This window comes from Crinia signifera, chromosome 2, assembly GCF_055691185.1.
Source record: "Crinia signifera chromosome 2, ASM5569118v1, whole genome shotgun sequence".
Taxonomy (NCBI): domain Eukaryota; kingdom Metazoa; phylum Chordata; class Amphibia; order Anura; family Myobatrachidae; genus Crinia; species Crinia signifera.
This window is the reverse complement of record NC_139218.1, coordinates 10,321,078-10,338,979: the sequence shown is the minus strand read 5'-3', so window position 1 is coordinate 10,338,979 and position 17,902 is coordinate 10,321,078. Positions and strand designations below refer to the sequence as shown.

Below are 17,902 nucleotides of genomic sequence, written 5' to 3'. Positions count from 1 at the left end.
TACTAGTGCCTGAGTGACCAGCACATACTGTATACACCAGCCAATTCCTCTATAGTAAGTATATACTAGTGCCTGAGTGACCAGCACATACTGTATACACCAGCCTATTCCTCTATAGTGAGTATATACTACTGCCTGAGTGACCAGCATATACTGTATACACCAGCCTATACCTCTATAGTGAGTATATACTAGTGTCTGAGTGACTGGCACATACTGTATACACCAGCCTATTCCTCTATAGTGAGTATATACTAGTGCCTGAGTGACCAGCACATACTGTATACACCAGCCTATTCCTCTATAGTGAGTATATACTAGTGCCTGAGTGACCAGCACATACTGTATACACCAGCCTATTAATCTATAGTAGGTATATACTAGTGCCTGAGTAACCGGCACATACTGTATACACCAGCCTATTCCTCTATAGTGCGTATATACTACTGCCTGAGTGACCAGCACATACTGTATACACCAGCCTATTCCTCTATAGTGAGTATATACTAGTGCCTGAGTAACCGGCACATACTGTATACACCAGCCTATTCCTCTATAGTGCGTATATACTACTGCCTGAGTGACCAGCATATACTGTGTACACCAGCCTATTCCTCTATAGTGAGTATATACTAGTGCCTGAGTAACCGGCACATACTGTATACACCAGCCTATTCCTCTATAGTGCATATATACTACTGCCTGAGTGACCAGCACATACTGTATACACCAGCCTATACCTCTATAGTGAGTATATACTACTGCCTGAGTGACCAGCATATACTGTATACACCAGCCTATTCCTCTATAGTGAGTATATACTACTGCCTGAGTGACCAGTATATACTGTATACACCAGCCTATTCCTCTATATTGAGTATATACTAGTGCCTGAGTGACCAGCACATACTGTATACACCAGCCTATTCCTCTATAGTGAGTATATACTAGTGCCTGAGTGACCAGTATATACTGTATACACCAGCCTATTCCTCTATAGTGAGTATATACTAGTGCCTGAGTGACCAGCACATACTGTATACACCAGCCTATTCCTCTATAGTGAGTATATACTAGTGCCTGAGTGACCAGCACATACTGTATACACCAGCCTATTCCTCTATAGTGAGTATATACTAGTGCCTGAGTGACCAGCACATACTGTATACACCCGCCTATTCCTCTATAGTGAGTATATACTAGTGCCTGAGTGACCAGCATATACTGTATACACCAGCCTATTCCTCTATAGTGAGTATATACTAGTGCCTGAGTGACCAGCACATACTGTATACACCAGCCTATTCCTCTATAGTGAGTATATACTAGTGCCTGAGTGACCAGCACATACTGTATACACCAGCCTATTCCTCTATAGTGAGTATATACTAGTGCCTGAGTGACCAGCACATACTGTATACACCAGCCTATTCCTCTATAGTGAGTATATACTAGTGCCTGAGTGACCAGCGCATACTGTATACACCAGCCTATTCCTCTATAGTGAGTATATACTGTACTAGTGCCTGAGTGACCAGCACATACTGTATACACCAGCCTATTCCTCTATAGTGAGTATATCCTAGTGCCTGAGTGACCAGCACATACTGTATACACCAGCCTATTCCTCTATAGTGAGTATATACTAGTGCCTGAGTGACCAGCACATACTGTATACACCAGCCTATTCCTCTATAGTGAGTATATACTACTGCCTGAGTGACTAGCATATACTGTATACACCAGCCTATTCCTCTATAGTGAGTATATACTACTGCCTGAGTGACCAGTATTTACTGTATACACCAGCCTATTCCTCTATAGTGAGTATATACTAGTGCCTGAGTGACCAGCACATACTGTATACACCAGCCTATTCCTCTATAGTGAGTATATACTACTGCCTGAGTGACCGGCACATACTGTATACACCAGCCTATTCCTCTATAGTGAGTATATACTAGTGCCTGAGTGACCGGCACATACTGTATACACCAGCCTATTCCTCTATTGTGAGTATATACTACTGCCTGAGTGACCAGCATATACTGTATACACCAGCCTATTCCTCTATAGTGAGTATATACTAGTGCCTGAGTGACCAGCACATACTGTATACACCAGCCTATTCCTCTATAGTGAGTATATACTACTGCCTGAGTGACCAGCACATACTGTATACACCAGCCTATTCCTCTATAGTGAGTATATACTACTGCCTGAGTGACCGGCACATACTGTATACACCAGCCTATTCCTCTATAGTGAGTATATACTAGTGCCTGAGTGACCGGCACATACTGTATACACCAGCCTATTCCTCTATAGTGAATATATACTAGTGCCTGAGTGACCGGCACATACTGTATACACCAGCCTATTCCTCTATAGTGAGTATATACTAGTGCCTGAGTGACCAGCACATACTGTATACACCAGCCTATTCCTCTGTAGTGAGTATATACTAGTGCCTGAGTGACCAGCACATACTGTATACACCAGCCTATTCCTCTATAGTAGGTATATACTAGTGCCTGAGTGACCAGCACATACTGTATACACCAGCCTATTCCTCTATAGTGAGTATATGCTACTGCCTGAGTGACCAGCATATACTGTATACACCAGCCTATTCCTCTATAATGAGTATATGCTAGTGCCTGAGTGACCAGCATATACTGTATACTCCAGCCTATTCCTCTATAGTGAGTATATACTAGTGCCTGAGTGACCAGCACATACTGTATACACCAGCCTATACCTCTATAGTGAGTATATACTGCTGCCTGAGTGATCAGCGTATACTGTATACACCAGCCTATTCCTCTATAGTGAGTATATACTACTGCCTGAGAGACCAGCATATACTGTATACACCAGCCTATTCCTCTATAGTGAGTATATACTACTGCCTGAGAGACCAGCATATACTGTATACACCAGCCTATTCCTCTATAGTGAGTATATACTAGTGCCTGAGTGACCGGCACATACTGTATACACCAGCCTATTCCTCTATAGTGAGTATATACTAGTGCCTGAGTGCCTGGCACATACTGTATACACCAGCCTATTCCTCTATAGTGAGTATATACTACTGCCTGAGTGACCAGCACATACTGTATACACCAGCCTATTCCTCTATAGTGAGTATATACTAGTGCCTGAGTGACCGGCACATACTGTATACACCAGCCTATTCCTCTATAGTGAGTATATACTAGTGCCTGAGTGACCAGCACATACTGTATACACCAGCCTATTCCTCTGTAGTGAGTATATACTAGTGCCTGAGTGACCAGCACATACTGTATACACCAGCCTATTCCTCTATAGTAGGTATATACTAGTGCCTGAGTGACCAGCACATACTGTATACACCAGCCTATTCCTCTATAGTGAGTATATGCTACTGCCTGAGTGACCAGCATATACTGTATACACCAGCCTATTCCTCTATAATGAGTATATGCTAGTGCCTGAGTGACCAGCATATACTGTATACTCCAGCCTATTCCTCTATAGTGAGTATATACTAGTGCCTGAGTGACCAGCACATACTGTATACACCAGCCTATACCTCTATAGTGAGTATATACTGCTGCCTGAGTGATCAGCGTATACTGTATACACCAGCCTATTCCTCTATAGTGAGTATATACTACTGCCTGAGAGACCAGCATATACTGTATACACCAGCCTATTCCTCTATAGTGAGTATATACTACTGCCTGAGAGACCAGCATATACTGTATACACCAGCCTATTCCTCTATAGTGAGTATATACTAGTGCCTGAGTGACCGGCACATACTGTATACACCAGCCTATTCCTCTATAGTGAGTATATACTAGTGCCTGAGTGCCTGGCACATACTGTATACACCAGCCTATTCCTCTATAGTGAGTATATACTACAGCCTGAGTGACAGGGGCGGAACTACCGCCGGTGCAGACGGTGCAGTGCACCGGGGCCCAAGCGGTTAAAGGGGCCCGGTGCCACCGTCTGCCCGGCATGTTGAAGTTTTTTTTTTTTTTTTTTAATGTTCGGCGGTATGCGGCCAGGCAGGACGGGAGGGCATGCGGCCGGGCAGGACGGGGGAGTATTCGGCCGGGCGTCAGGTGCAAGTTAGAGAAGGATGCAGAGGCAGCAGCAGCGCCCTGTACCTCTGCATCCATTCCGTCCGGTGACTGCTAGCAGCCGGACGGAACGGTAACCACAGCAACAGGCAGCCAATCGCAAGGCTGCCTGTTGCTTCTCTCTGTCTCAGAGTCAGACAGGAAGTGAATTCCTGTCTGCTCTAGGCTGAACGCACGGGAGGACTCGAGGAGGAGCACGAGCTAGAGGAAAAGCAGCAGTGTTAGAGGTACTGTAAGTACTTTAATGGGAGGGAGGGCGCTACTGAAAACATCTAAAATTATAAGGGTCTGGAGGCACAGAAACAATAAAAAATATAAGGGGGGGGGGGGCATAAATTACCCAAAAAAGGGTACAGGGGGACAAACAAATTAATGCAAAATATGGCAGGGTGCACAAAAAAAACCTAGACATTAACGTGCACAAACCCTCCCCCCCTTTAGCCTAACTAACCATACACCCCCCCACCCCTGAAGCCTAACCTGGATTATACACACCCCAGTAGCCAAACCATCTCTATACACTGCCCCACAGCCCAACCATTCACCACACACCTGCAGCCTAACCCCACAGCCTAAACCTAACCATACACTCCCCTCCACTGCCTAACCATACACACCCTGCAGCCTATTACCCTAACCACACACACCCGCAGCGTATCACCCTATCCACAGAGGCACACACACCCTGCAGCCTATTACCCTAACCACAAAGGCACACACACCCTGCAGCACACACACCCTGCAGCGTATCACCCTAACCACACACACCCTGCAGCGTATCACCCTAACCACACAGGCACACACACCCTGCAGCCTATCACCCTAACCACACAGGCACACACACCCTGCAGCGTATCACCCTAACCACACAGGCACACACACCCTGCAGCCTATCACCCTAACCACACAGGCACACACACCCTGCAGCCTATCACCCTAACCACACAGGCACACACACCCTGCAGCCTATCACCCTAACCACACAGGCACACACACCCCGCAGCGTATCACCCTAACCACACAGGCACACCCACCCCACAGCCTATCACCCTAACCACACAGGCACACACACCCCGCAGCCTATCACCCTAACCACACAGGCACACACACCCCGCAGCCTATCACCCTAACCACACAGGCACACACACCCCGCAGCCTATCACCCTAACCACACAGGCACACACACCCCGCAGCGTATCACCCTAACCACACAGGCACACACACCCCGCAGCGTATCACCCTAACCACACAGGCACACACACCCCGCAGCATATCACCCTAACCACACAGGCACACACACCCTGCAGCCTATCACCCTAACCACACAGGCACACACACCCTGCAGCCTATCACCCTAACCACACAGGCACACACACCCTGCAGCGTATCACCCTAACCACACAGGCACACACACCCTGCAGCCTATCACCCTAACCGTAGCCTATAACCCTAACTACACACCCTACAGCCTATAACCCTAACCATATACACACACTGAAGTCCATATTTGGTGCACACTGTTCACATTTTGAGTGGGGGGCCCAAAGCATATTTTTGCACCTGGGCCCACAAAGCGCTAGTTCCGCCTCTGCTGAGTGACCAGCACATACTGTATACACCAGTCTATTCCTCTATAGTGAGTATATACTAGTGCCTGAGTGACCAGCACATACTGTATACACCAGCCTATACCTCTATAGTGAGTATATACTAGTGCCTGAGTGACCAGCATATACTGTATACACCAGTCTATTCCTCTATAGTGAGTATATAGTAGTGTCTGAGTGACCAGCACAGCCTATACCTCTATAGTGAGTATATACTACTGCCTGAGTGACCAGTATATATACGCCAGCCTATATCTACTGTATATAGTGAGTATATACTTCTGCCTGAGTGACCAGCACATATACACCAGCCTATACCTTTGTAGTGAGTATATACTACTGCCTGAGTGTCCAGCACATATACATCAGCCTATATATATCTATAGATAATATAGATTCTTCTGTACCCAGTACTTTGTAAGTCATCAGCACACATACGCCAGCCTGTACTTTTATAGTGAGCACATACTGTAGACTACTGTACACACTACTTCCTGAGCGACCAGCATATACAGGAGCTCAAAGACATGGGGTTGGGGTCTTCAGACATGGGGGTGTGGCTCTCTGACATGAGGATATGGCTCTCTGACATGAGGGTGTGGCTCTCAGGCATCGAGGTGTGGCTCTCTGACATGGGGGTGTGGCTCTTTGACATGAGGGTGTGGCTCACAGGCAGTGGGGTGTGGCTTTCAGGAAGCAGGGTGTGGCTTTCTGACATGGGGGTGTGGCTCTCTGACATGGGGGTGTATCTCTCAGGCACACATACAGTACAGCAGGGGTTCCCAAACTTTTTTAAATCACGGCACCCTAGAGTATCAGAAGTTTTTCATGGCACCCCTAGGCCAAAAAAAGAAATGACACTATGAAGTAGATTGTGTTTATATGTGATCCTTAGGTTAATTTATGTAGTAAAGGGGACTATTTTCTTCTGTGTGTACACATATTTGATTGGCAGCCACCAGCACTGGTTTTGTCCATAAATAATTGACCATAAATATTTGAATTGGTCCAGGACCACCAACCCATGGCACCCCTGCAAGTGTCCCATGGCACCCCAGGGAGCCACGGCACACAGTTTGGGAACCACTGCAGAACAGTATTCCCTTCTCTCTATACATAATTATACAACATTACACTATATTGTGGCTGCCTGACATGGGGGTATGGCTGCCTGACATGGGGGTGTGGCTCTCTGACATGGGGGTGAGGCTGTCTGACATGGAGGTGTGGCTGTCTGACATTGGGTTGTGGCTCTCAGACTTGGGGGTGTGGCTGCCTGACATGGGGTTGTGGCTCAGCCTCTCAGACATGGGGGTGTGGCTGCCTGACATTGGGTTGTGGCTCTCAGACATGGGGGTGTGGCTGCCTGACATGGGGGTGTGGCTACCTGACATGGAGGTGTGGCTCAGCCTCTCAGACATGGGGGTGTATCTCTCAGGCACATGGGGGTGTATCTCTACATGGGGGTGTATCTCTTCCCTTCTCTTTATACATAATTATACAACATTACACTATATTGTGGCTGCCTGACATGGGGGTGTGGCTGCCTGACATGGGGGTGTGGCTCAGCCTCTCAGACATGGGGGTGTGGATGCCTGACATCGGGTTGTGGCCCAGCCTCTCAGACATGGGGGTGTGGCTGCCTGACATGGGGGTGTGGCTCAGCCTCACAGACATGGGGGTGTGGCTGCCTGACATGGGGGTGTGGCTGCCTGACATGGGGTTTTGGCTCAGCCTCTCAGACATGGGGTTGTGGCTACCTGACATGGGGGTGTGGCTGCCTGACATGGGGGTGTGGCTACCTGACATGGGGGTGTGGCTGCCTGACATGGGGGTGTGGCTCAGGCTGTCAGACATGGGGGTGTGGCTGCCTGACATGGGGGTGTGGCTCAGCCTCTCAGACATGGGGGTGTGGCTGCCTGACATTGGGTTGTGGCTGCCTGACATTGGGTTGTGGCTCTCAGACATGGGGGTGTGGCTCAGCCTGTCAGACATGGGGGTGTGGCTCAGCCTCTCAGACATGGGGGTGTGGCTCTCAGGCACACATACAGTACAGTATGCCCTTCTCTCTATACATAATTATACAATATTACACTATATTGTGGCACCGCCAGGAGGAGACTGATACGTTAATTAGCTTTGTGGGAATTATGTCCCGCCGTTACACTCAGTGAATGCGATTGTTTATGGCGGTTCCTATTAATTGAAACAATCTTCATCTCTACTTAAAGCGCCAGCCGCTTGTTAAAAACCCATCATCTATTATTGAGCGTGTAGGCGCATTAAATATGAATGCTGTGTCAGATCCCAGGCCGCACTCACCCCGACTCCCTGACATCGGCTTCTGAAAACCTCTAAATGTTTGAAAAGCTTTTAAATGTCACCATAACTTGTGCAATGTTTAAACGTGCGATTCCCTGTAATGTGCTAAGTGCTAGCTGGCCTGTAATAACTGTCAGCATGTCATTAGGTGAGGGGGGGAGCCTGCGCCCCGCTCCCCGGGATCATCAGCTTTCCCAGCGCAGAGCCGGAACTGCTTATGTGTCAGGTGTGATAGTAATCCGTCCTTAACAACACGCCGGGGGAATGCGGATTGCTGATTGTCAGCTTTACAAACGCTTGTTGTCTCGCTGATAGTCAGCATCTCTCCTGCCCTTCAGCTCATGTGAGCAACCCTTCAGGCCTGAAGAGTAGCGAAGCATCTACCGGCACATCTCTGGATGGTGACGGCTTGGGGCGCGATTGAAGTAGGCGCGTTTAACCCCTTCCAGATGCTTGCAGCCCACCGCTCAAGACTCTATAAAGCAAAAATGCAAATCATTTTGGGGGTTATTCAGATTTGTGGGAATCGCCCATGGAAACTGGGCATTCCAATGGAAAAGCGGACATGACGCGGGTGCGGGGATGGGCAACTGACATCAGCGGATGTTAGCTGCCTGCCCAGAATTCACAGCCTTGTGGATCAACCAGAATAAGGGCCTTTGTGTCTGTGTCAAACCATATTGCCATGCAAGAGAAATAAGTACATTTATATTGTTTCTGTGCAGGGTAAATACTGGCTGCTTTTGCATGCAGCCCACATATGTTAGTCAGCTTTATGCTATTAAGATGTCAGCTTGAACACCCCCCACCAAAATCGAACTCTGTCTGCACATGTAACATTTGCCCCACCTGCAGTGCAGCACAGAGATGGCCATCATTGCCATTACCATCAATAGCAATATCGCACCTGGCCATCGATGGTGTCATACTATGCAATAGATGGCCATTGATGGTTTTACCAAAGACATGGGGGTGTGGCTGTCTGACATGTTGGTGGTCATCCATTTTATTTGACTAATTTGGCCCGTTAGCCAATCAGAACCTGGGGGCGGGGTTTCACAAGTATCAGGAGCTATACTCCATGTCCCGGACCCTTAGGGAGAAAAAAAAAACAACTATTATGGTTATGCTTGCCATCGATGACGGGAACCCACCTACATCGGCCATAAACCATCGATGATTAGGAATCCTCAATGGTCGATGGCCATCCCTGTTGCAGCTTGGTTTTGCCCATTTACTAACGCATTATTGCCTACTCTATAGGAATTTGGGAGTCTTCCGGACATTCGGCGATTGTAGACGGGTATGATTAATAACTAAGGGGCATAATTATCAATAATAATAAAAAATTATGCGTAAAGTTGTATGTGTCAATCATATGTACTGTACTAATAGCCTTATTAATGCTGCAGAGTGCAGTCCCTATTTTATCAATGGGGACTATGGCCTTACCCCAGGGGCATTTTAAGAAAGGGGAGGGACTGCGCACAGCCTCTGTTGCGGGGCACTCCCGCTCTGGACTTAAATGCCGCGGCGGACATTTTTCAAGTGATTCCTGTCTGCAGTGCATGGATGCCACCGCGGGTCCCTGGGAGTGGTCAGTATAATTTATAGGCGCAGGGTGAGGGCGTAACAGAGTGCCGGAAATTCCGCAGGCGAGCGCTCACATACCGCAACGCTGTCTGCGGTATCAGATGGGTATTAGATGACTGCATGGAAGTCTGATATATTTTGCTGTATTATTTTGTGCTATGAAAGGACTCCAGCTTGTACATGTAGCAGTAATGCTCCCCTGGGAACAGGTGCCAATTTAAGGATTCTCAAAGCATACTTTTATTCTGGAATATCATATACATTTCTGAGAGTGAGATTGCATTAGGGTTGGTCCTGCTGTTCGCGGATTGAAGGCTGGAGATACAGAACTGCTATTAGGTAAAATGCACAATACACCGAAATCTCACAGTCTCTGACCCACATCCAAACGTGTCCAATGTAGTACCTGTCCATTCTCATTCCCTGCGATATGCTCAACGTTAGGCTGCAGATATTGCAGCACTAAAACAAAAAGTGCTGAGTTCTGATATAAAAAATGATAAGAATACAAAGATGATATTTCTAAGTTATACTTATCTTCTCTGTATTATTCTAATCATATAGTCAAACTCGAGTTTACTGGAGAATGACAGGTGAGGCTCTGCCTACCCTGAATACGCATCACTGGGTTGCAATCTCTATTCCGTGGCAGCGCAGCCTCAGTGGTGATTACAAGGTAGGCACAGTGTCAGACAGGGGCAGCTCGTGGAGTAGATGTTGCAACCGATGGTGTGTCGATGGAGAGATCGGATGCAGTGTAGTATTGCTCAGATAAGTGGACGTTGCAGGATTTGGAGAGTAGTCAACCAATCAGATTATGATTCTGGCTCACTCGCCAAGGCAAATTCCTTCTCAAATGGACAAAACCATGTGCACTGCAGGTGGGGCAGATGTAACATGTGCAGAGAGAGTTAGATTTGGGTGTTATTTTGTTTATGTGCAGGGTAAATACTGACCACTTTATTTTTACACTGCAATATAAATGTCACGTTGAATTAAAACCCCACCCAAATCTTACTCTCTCTGTAAGTCTTACATCTGCCCCACCTGCAGTGCACATGGTTTTGTCCATTTGAGAAGGAATATGCCTTTGCTAATGAACCAGAATAAGGGCCTATGTCTATCATTTTCTAGGATGCAATATAGACATTAAAGGCATAATCTCATTGGTTGCTAAGGGCAACATCCCCGTTTATTATTTGTTAGTAAGTTTACCACTAATAGTCTATATTTCAGTGCTTAGAAAATATTATTTAATATCAACCATCCGGGACAAGGTCCGGAATCTGGGGCTATCAATTTGGGTTAAACTAACGTGACTTTGTTAGGGACATGTTACATATTCACTGTTAGGAGTGTAATGTCGACACAGTAGTAGTGTTATTTGAAGCATTTTCACAGTGTCGGCATTACGGCTTTCCCATCATGTATAAAGTTATAATGTTGTAACAGTTTTAAAATGTATTACTTAACATTACTACTGCGTCATCATTATTTGGCCAATATTACACGGTCGACATTCTGATTCTGGACAGCATCACCGTCAACTAATTGATTACGTCACACATGTTGCACTGATGTTTATCACTGTGTCGGCACATCAGGAACAAATAACAAAGAAAAGGAATCGCTGGTTCTGGTTTGCGTTACCCGATGTATAATAACACTTCTTAATGTGGTGTTGGTCGATACTCGCTTACTAACTGATGTCGATGGCGCAGCCTTTGGGTTCTGGGTGTTTATTTAGATCCCTTTGTGTTTTGTTTTTGTTGCCTCCATTTTTGTTTATTATTTCTTTTCTTCTCCAGAGCGCGTCATAGCTACAAAACCTTTCCCCGCCTCAGGTCAGTATGTCCGCCCTGTGACGTAGGGGCCACGCCTGGGTCTTTCTCCAAAGCCTCCTCAGTCAATCACCGCTCTCTGTCTATCACACAGTGTAGGATAGTACATTACCGTCTGGAAGGTATAATGCAGTACTGTAATACAATCAGGGGGTGCGGCAGGCACTAGAGGGGGTGTGGCTAGCAACCTCAAAGGGACTTGGCAAACCAATTAGAGAGCCGACAAAGAATAGGGCCCAGTATAAAGTAGAGTATCAGGACCACCCCTTTGATTGACAGGAACGCTAATCCTGGTGCGATTTATATATAGAAAGGCAACGAGCCCCCAATGTCATCCTTTGTTCTGCTCACCCACTCTTCTAGTACCCTGAGCGTCTCCTGCCAGGCGGCGAAACCCCGCACGGCCAAGAAGCCGTGCCGCACTCAGAAGTTTTCAATGGTGGGGATGGCCACAGCCCAGCAGCCGTCTCATCCAGTGGTGGGATCTGGCTGCAACCGGGCGGCTGGGCCATGGCCGTCCCGTGTGAATGGACACAATCGTGTCCATTATTAACACCCTGTGTGGGTTTCGCCACCCGGCAGGAGCCGGCGCGTGTGAAATAGCCCTATCTCTCCCTTTATAGCCTGACCCTTACCTCCCCGCTAGTGCCTATCCCTACCCCCCCCTACACCGCAGCCTATCCCAAAAATTAACCCCCCCCCCCTTCTAGGTGCCTAAACCTAACTCCCCATCTAAGTGTCTAACCTTCCTGCCCCACCAACTAACCCTAACCTCCTCGTTAGTGCCGAACCATAACCCCCTACCCCACAGCCTAACCCAAAACCTAACCTAACCCCCCATCTAAGTGCCTAACCCCCCTGCCCCACTGCCTATCCCTAAACCTAAACCCCCCTTCTATGTGCCTAACCCTCCTGCCCCACAGCCTAATCCTAAACCTAACCCCCCTTCTATGTGCCTAAACCCTCCTCGCAGCCTAAACCTACCCCCCTGGCATGCAACCTAACTCCCCATCCATCTAACTGCCTAACCCCCCTGCCCCACAACCTAAATCTAACCCCCATCTAAGTGCCTAACTTCCCTGTCCCGCAACCCTAAACCTAACCGTCCTTCCCCGGCCTGACCCTCATACTTACCAATCAGTGTGTCGGCTGTAGGTATTCTGTCATCAGCATCCTGAATCCAGTGCCGTTGGGCGGGACTATGTAAAAAACGGACCCGGACAAGACCCCGGACCGCCGGACCGGACATCAAAATCTGCAGTCCGGAGCTTGTACTCTCTGTTCTAGGGGTGTCCTGTCCTGGGGGTGTCTTGTCTTGGGGGCTTCAGGTGATAGCTGTCACCAGGGACATGGGGAAGGGGAGATTATAGTCTCCCTGTGTGGTCCGGACCGCTCCGGTTTTTGCCACATGCCCGGACCATACAGAGAGGCTTTATTCTCCCCCTGCTCCTCTCCCTGTGACAGCTGTCACGTAAAGCCCCCCGGACAGGACACCCCCAGAACGGGACACCCCCTGGACCAGACGCTACAAGCTCGGGACTGCAGATTTTGATGTCCGGTCCGGGGTCTTACCGTGGTCCGGATTTTACCCATACCCCCATTGGGCTGAAGGCAGTCGGGATGCTGGTGTGGGCATTCCCATTACACAGATTATCAGTTATTACAGTGCAGGACAGGTAGCAGGATATACAGCAGGAACCAGATGCTGGAATTCCTACATCATCCTTCTATTCTACGCAGTGATCTTCATTCATTCAACAGGAACAAAGAAGGAAACATCGCATTTCTGCTCCTGACCTGCAGCTAGTGCAATAACATGAGTGGGTCGCCATGCCATTAATTATTATGTTTAATTAGCAAGCTGTTGAGAAAGCCGATATTGTTCATAGAAGGGAGGTCATCAAAGGGATAAATCACTAGGTCTCTGCCGGTGGAGGGCATCCGTCTCACCCAGTAGGCTGAGGCCTCTCATTTGTGTCATGTAGAACGATCTGTCTTTTATCATGGTGGGAAACAGAAAGCGCAGTCGTATAACATACAGTAAGGCAGAACAAACGTGAAGGTTAGGGACGGTATAGCCAAGGCGAGTTTCATTGAGTTGGTTGCCTTGCTTCAATGACCCTCTTGTATGTTAAATGAACATTCATAAGAGGAACGGAGTTGCTCATTTCATCTATATATATGTCTAGTGTCCATGTGTCACCGACACACTGCCATCTGTTGGCAGCAAGTGAAAACTGCATCTAGCTTTCGAAGCATTTGCTTTGAGCGTGCTTACTAGTCATTAATAGTGCTTCATCCCTGGAATGGTGCCCTCAAGCCTAAGAATTGCATATAGCCCTAGATATGGGCAGACGGAGAGGACTGTACTGTAATCGGCCTCCTACAGACAACTGTATACTATTATTATTAGGTGTAAATGGTATTTGGAGAATGACCCAGGCTTGTCCTTACTGCAGACCCTCCCCATTACTGTAGATGTAGTCCCAGTAGAGGGTTATATTACTAACACACTCATATAGGATGTATTTCTCAGTAACCGAGTGAAATCCAGCTGTTATCTCTAGACTAGACTAGAACCATTTTATTTAGTTCAGACGTCACTGTCCAGGGTCCTGAAATATCTGATCACTGGGAACAATGCACAAGTCTGGTCTTGGGGCTGCCGGATGTTCCCAAACATAGGGCCTTATTCTAGTTCACTCTTTCTGACAAAATCCTTCTTAGATGGACAAAACCATGTGCACTGCAGGAGGGCAGATGTAAAATGTGCAGAGAGAATTAGATTTGGGTGAGTTATGTTTCTGTGCAGGGTAAATACTGGCTGCTTTGTTTTTACACTGCAATTTAGATCTCACTTTGAAGTAAAACCCAAATCTAATTCTCTCTGCACAAGTTACATCTACCCCACCTGCAGTGCACATGGTTTTGTCCATCTAAGAAGGAATTTGTCAGAAAGAGTGAACTAGAATAAGGCCCATACAGAGGTTATTCTATTTAAATGAGTTTTATCATATGTATATTAGCTTGCTCATTTATAGCTGAGCCCATTACCTACAGGTGCTGTACCCTGGACCTTCAATTATTGGGTTGCAGGCAGCTCCCCCGGCCCTCTCAGTGTCAAACTATATCATAGTTCTATCTATTATTTTACTATAAAATACAGTAGTAGAAACACTTTGGGTGACATTTAATAGGATGCGATTTTTAGACATTTTAAAATTTGCCCATTATCTCACTTTTTAAAATCACATTTTTTTTTGCCGCAAATTCGCATATTTAATGAGGTGCATATTCCGGTAAAAAAAAAGTGCAAATAAGTGCGATAATGTGCGAATTTTAGTCATGAATTTGAGGAAATATGCGAATTTGTGTTAAAAAAAACCCCCTAAAAACACATTTTTTAAGACAGAACCGTGCACAGATCTCAATGATCTGTGCAGGGTTCTGGCCAATTTGCCTGTCAGAACCTGGTCTGCATGTGTGGCGAATTTTAGACACATTTTCCCGACTTCGCATCTCATTAAAAATGCGAATTGTATGCTTTTCGAAAGGGAAAACATCTGGTGTGAGTTCCGGCACGACCGTTTTGGGCGAAAAAAATCGCAAAACTCTAATTTTCGCATCTCATTAAATGTCACCCTTTATTTCCACTTTACTATCAGGTTTACTAAGACAAATTATTTTGGCTATTGGCTTTCTCATGTGTTGGTTTGGGTTATAGATGGCGCCGAGAGCCACGTGGGGTTCCAGCAATGAATAGAGAACATGGCCCGACAATGTCATAACTGCGGGGCAGGAAAGCCACAGTGGCGCCATTGTAAGCTGAGGGGGAACAGTGGAGAACACACATGTTTACCTTGCTTGTGGCAAGTGGGTCCCTCTTTTTCACCCGGAACCATCTTCCAAGTGATATTTAGGAAGTTGGCGCATGTGCGCTAGAGAGCAAAGACTGCATGGAGCTGGCGTCTTTGCTTGCAATGTGCTGGCGCCATCTTTCAGAAGTATGTAGGGATACTCAGGGGTGAGGGGGAGTGAACCGTCTTGGTGTTACTGAGGACAGTCTCTGATTGGTCCATATGGCCGCATATAAAGTAGGCTGGCAATGCAGATAGGGGCCCATGATCTAATGGAGGTCACTAGGACGTGGTGGATGGTGTATCTTCACTCAGACTCCATGTTCATTGTAAGAGTTTATCAAACATCATTGTCTCCATCAGTATTCTTACAGGTAAATGTACTAAGTTCTGTTGAAGAAGAGATGTTGCCCGTAGCAACCAATTAGATTCTATATATTTTTTTGTTTAGCGGCTTCTAGCAGATAATAGATAGAATCTGATTCAGACCTGTTAACGAGGCAAACTTTGCAGATGGATAAAACCATGCTGCACTACAGGGGGGCAGATGTAACATGTGCAGAGAGAGTTAGATGTGGATGAGTTCTTTTATTTATGTGCAGGGAAAATACTGACTGCATTATTATTACACTGCCATTTAGATTTCAGATTGAACCCCCCCCCCCCCCACATCTAACTCTCTCTGTACATGTTACATCTTCTGCCCCACCTGCAGTGCAGCACGGTTTTGTCCATCTGCCAATATTGTGCCTGCTTCTGGTTGACTTGCTCAGCAGCGAAAAATCAATGCTTAGCGAGCCATTCAATACCAGCCGCTGGATGAACGAGTGCCCACCGCCTGCCACCATCCTGCCCTGCCGACCCCCCCCAGTGTGAACACCTTGACGACTCTGCACAACATGTGCTAACATCGGTCTCCGGTGTGATATGCCAGTGACCAATCAGATTAGAATTAGGCCTATTGTGTAATTAACCCCTCATTCTGGTTGACCCACAAAGCTTCAAAATCCGCAGCTTTGCAGGTCATCTAAACGTCACCCACTGCGTGCCCAAACGCCCGCTCGCACACTGATTTCCCCACAAGCACGCTTATGATGTTTAGCATAAACATTCATTTGCAGCCTTTTGCATGCGGGGACAAAATAAATAGGGATTTTCATGCATGCGTAGAAGCGAACAATCCCCGAATCAGGCCCTTGTTCCCCTTCTGCGCCTCCCTGCGGTGGGAAATGTGCAATAAACACCGCGTCCTGCAGATCACTCTCATATCACCAGCAGCAGATACACAACAATCCTCAGCGCCCCGAATGTAATGAGAGATGTTGCGTAACGTTCCGTCCTGCTATCTGCTTACACGTTGCAGCCTCTGGTGATTAGGGGAGCAGGAAGGGCTAATGCAGAGTTATAAGGTTCCTTCTCTATAGTTCACTCTGTACGTTAATGTAAGCTAATGCCACTTGCAGCCTAATGGACGATAATACCATTGATGCATCGTCATTCGGGGAGTCAGCACACTCAGACCTTTATCATTATGGTAATGGACGGAGAGGGCCTAGAATATGTCTCTTCTCCACTAAAGACTTCACCGTAGTGACATGGAGAAGAGCGGACAGAAGAAGATACTGCAGCGTTCAGCTTCCCCCTGACAGTAATCATCAGCCTTTCCCTGGTGACACAGGACAGGCTATTAAATACATAACGCAGAGATCCAAAAACGCTGAGGAACCCTCCGTGCTCTCCTGCCTGAGCTGTTCCCATTCCTCTCCCCATTCATTTCCATTTATTTATTTACAAATGAGGCATTTCTAAAAGTGTCTGCGATAACGGTGACCAGGATCCGCCAATGTGGGACTGAGCTGTGGGACTGTTATCAGAGTACGGTTCAAATTCATGTGGGTGGCTGTATTCATTTCCTACTGGGCCCCAGAGACAAGTTCACAGGCCCCCAAGAAATTAGGAATGTAGGGGCCAATATAGGCTTAGGAACAAATTTAGCTTAAGGGTGCAAAATGTGCCCCTGTCAAGAAAAAAAGGGAATACAAATACTGAAACGCCCCAACTGGATTTAGTCTGTTACCAGCGGCGTAATGATGACGGGGTACATGGCCTGGACACCAGGATAAGGGAGGGGGGGGGGAGGCGCATGCCAGGTAAGGAGGAGAGCCGGCCAAAGGTATTTTTGACCATGTCTATTGGTTGATTCTGAGGGGGTAATTTTACTAAAGCTTCGTAAACAAAAAACAAAAAAAAGTTATTGCCCATAGCAACCATTTTTTAGAATGCAATAGAAAAATGAAAGACAGAAACTGATTAGTTGCTATGATGCTTTAGTAAGTTTACCCCTCAGAATCAGCCATTACTGTATATACTATAGTTGGAGCTGGAACTGTAAAAACATTGGGATGCCGACACAGCGATATCGACAGCCTGCATCCCGAACGTCAGTACTGTATGCCGGGGTGGGTTACACTCAGGCTAGGCAAGCGGGGGTTGGGCTAGAGATTTGCCGGTCCGGTTTTACCCAGATTTACCCTTCTCTTAAA

General features: G+C 47.0%; 1 protein-coding gene across 1 annotated transcript in view; it reads left to right on the top strand.

The window, feature by feature from the left end:
• LSAMP (limbic system associated membrane protein) overlaps positions 1 to 17,902 on the top strand; it is a 38,910-nt gene that overhangs the window by 5,266 nt on the left and 15,742 nt on the right. Inside the window, exon 4 of the mRNA XM_083170649.1 lies at positions 11,470 to 11,505. Coding sequence (XP_083026775.1) covers positions 11,470 to 11,505 — 36 coding nt within the window. The remainder of the gene's footprint in view (positions 1 to 11,469; positions 11,506 to 17,902) is intronic.